This window comes from Toxorhynchites rutilus, chromosome 3 (assembly GCF_029784135.1).
Source record: "Toxorhynchites rutilus septentrionalis strain SRP chromosome 3, ASM2978413v1, whole genome shotgun sequence".
Lineage (NCBI taxonomy): Eukaryota > Metazoa > Arthropoda > Insecta > Diptera > Culicidae > Toxorhynchites > Toxorhynchites rutilus.
Genome location: NC_073746.1, coordinates 83,799,604 through 83,802,405, shown reverse-complemented (window position 1 = coordinate 83,802,405; position 2,802 = coordinate 83,799,604). Strand labels below are relative to the sequence as shown.

Here is a 2,802-nt window from a genome sequence, read left to right as displayed (position 1 = left end):
AGGGAAGCGAAATAAGTGCGATTCACATACAACATACACGTCACGTTCACGTCCCGTCACGTCACGATACGTCAATGATTCTACCATGCAATTCTCATGAAAACGTTCACATACACCAGCAACGTAACGACCCGTCAGCATACGTTCAACGAAAACAACCGGCAGGGTTTGTAGAAAAGAATAATTGACGGAGACGGACGGCTCGTTTGGTTTTTGTCTGGGCTTTGTGTCTCGGCTTTTGTTTTGATTTGGTTGTACAGTAATTTACATCTACATCGACATTAAGCTAATTGAACAGATCTGTGATGCAACACGTTTAATTAGACATTTTTACCTCTAGTTGGACATTTTTGTAAACATTGAGTTCGAGGCCCAAATTATGGCGCCACATTGAAAGTCGCCACCAGTCGCAAATGTCCAATTACTGGTCAAAACCGACTCCAATGCGACACTGAGTGGTGCCTCAGCATATCGCTTTATAAGTAACTTACTGTACTTTTTATGCCAACATATCTCTTAGCTCCAAATTTCGGAGTGAAAATCATTCGCGACTAGTTGAAAGAATTATTCTATTTATTATTATTGTTGCATAAGGGTCGGGCTACGGGGTTTAAGCATTTAAATAATTGAATTCAATGAATTTAAAAAAATTAAGAACTGATTCTAGGCATGCTGATTTGGAAGAGGGCATTGCAATTTAAAATTGTTGTAGGTGGCGACACCATGAATAAAATTAAATAAATTATTCGTTTGGCATTTGACGTGACGGTGCTGGTGGAAGCATTGACTGCATGTGTGAATTGGTGGAGACGTTGACGGAACGTAGACGTTCTTCTCCGTAACGTGCTATGTGAATCGCACAATAAACGGTAGCTATTTTATAGTCGAGATCATTTTTATTCTCATTGAAAATATATCTCTTTCTACAACATGATCTAATGAATAAACAAAACAAAAAACGGTGCACATTCAAATTTTCCTTCGAGTGAAAAAAGAAGCACAACCTTCGATATGTGTATAAGAAGCCTCCCTGGAGCGCCTCCCGATCAACAGGATGCACCGGGAGCTAAACAAATAGAAAATATATCCAAAGCAATTTGCACTTTAGGCTATTTTTTGGAAAGCTAATCGTCGTTTGGCATCCCCTCTAGATGCATCGTTGTCGGCTTTACGTTTTCTGTCACCAACCCAATGAAAATTAGACTGCCTTTTTGGCATTGCTGGTTCGTCCTGCTGTTGCTGCTGACTTTGAGATACGGTGCTCTTTTTGTTCGCGTAGGCCGGATTGAGACGCACCGATCCCGTCATTAGAACCTTCCCGGTCTGTATTAGAATGTTCCTCTCGACGGCATCCTCCAGCACTGGTTTAAGCTTCTCCTTCATCTCACTTTTGTGCACTCTGAAGTTTTCCTTAATGTAGGTTCTAATTCTTCTGGTGGATAGACCCTTTTCGGGATTGGCGATCGGAGAGTTGCGATATGCTTCTAAAACCATGGTCAAAAAGTCGGTATCGCTAGCTGAACTCGTCGTTTGGCTTGAGGAGATCGTTACCTCAGCAGATGCATCCATTTCTTGGCCGCTAATCTCATTGGATACTTGCAGTTGATCAAGATCAGCCTCCTCTTCGGAACCTGATTCCGAGAGTCCTGGCGTTAAGTCACGTTTCGGATTACGCATATGGCGTTGTAATATCGAGCACGGAAGAAGACGTAAGATTTGACTATCGTTTGTTAATTTCCGACAATTTTCACAATACAAATCACAAAAAGTTTAATGATAAACAGCGGTTATGACACGGAAGTGATCTTCTCCTTGATCATGTGGTTACGTTCATGGTTTGAGGCTTTTCTCATGCTGTAAATTATCTTGCTATATAATTTTATAGCAATGGGAACATTTGGATACGGAATACGGATGGGTACTAAGAACACGAATAGTAACTGAATTTCGGTTGATTGTAAACTATTGTAATTAGTTTTGTTACAATAATAGAATATATTTAATTATTTCTATTATGACCCGTATTTTAGAATCATTATACGCTTTTTTACGACTCGTCGTTTCTACGAGTTACGAGTAATCCAAACGAAAATGTTCCGCGAAATCAATATATTTCAGTATCACAATTTGATCATGTTGATTTTCTTAAATGGATGAACCTCAAAACAAAACTTTTATTTGGCAGACTGTTCAAGAGCGCTTCTAATGAATCCAAAGATTAATACGTGGAGCTGGTTCCATCGCACCGCGTTGGGCTTTTTGTTTAGAGAGTGCCAACTGGAAGCGACAGCAACAACTCCAACTCCTAAATCCGGCAAGCACTTCGTACTATATATCTCCCCGTTCACCATATGACTAGAAAGAATAACGGCTTGGACATTCCCTCCACGTCTGTCAGAGAAGGACCTTCTTCGAGAACTTGATGTGAATGATATATTCGACGTCATCGCTAACCTGGGAACGTAAAATACCTGGTCCCTGCAATTCGTTGAATTCTAGCATCAAGTACGTCTCGTCTTTCATTATGAGTACGAAAATAAGTTTTTCACTTCTTTCGCCGGAAAGAAGTTTTTCGCCAGCACCTTCAACTATGGTTTATGTTCACATAACGTATATACATAATGTTTTGTTTTTTGTTTCCCGCGTTAGACCTCTGACCATCTGGTCACTTTAATTAAGTTTAATTTGCCATTTCATCGTGAATAGACTGACTCCAGAACAACGCTCGCAAATTGCAGATGTTTCATGAAAACTATGCTTCAGTTCGAGGAATTCATTTTCATTTCTGCTCTACAGAAACAC

At 40.0% G+C, this 2,802-nt stretch overlaps 1 protein-coding gene across 1 annotated transcript; it reads right to left on the bottom strand.

The window, feature by feature from the left end:
• Positions 1–876: 876 nt before the first annotated feature.
• On the bottom strand, positions 877–1,823 carry LOC129779728 (uncharacterized). The gene has a single exon (XM_055787376.1). It carries the CDS (start codon positions 1,675–1,677, stop codon positions 1,105–1,107), a length of 573 nt encoding a protein of 190 aa, XP_055643351.1. The 5' UTR covers positions 1,678–1,823; the 3' UTR covers positions 877–1,104.
• Positions 1,824–2,802: the final 979 nt, after the last annotated feature.

Bases quoted from the DNA above. Each gene is read 5' to 3' on its own strand.
- LOC129779728 (XM_055787376.1), bottom strand. From the start codon at position 1,677: ATGCGTAATCCGAAACGTGACTTAACGCCAGGACTCTCGGAATCAGGT.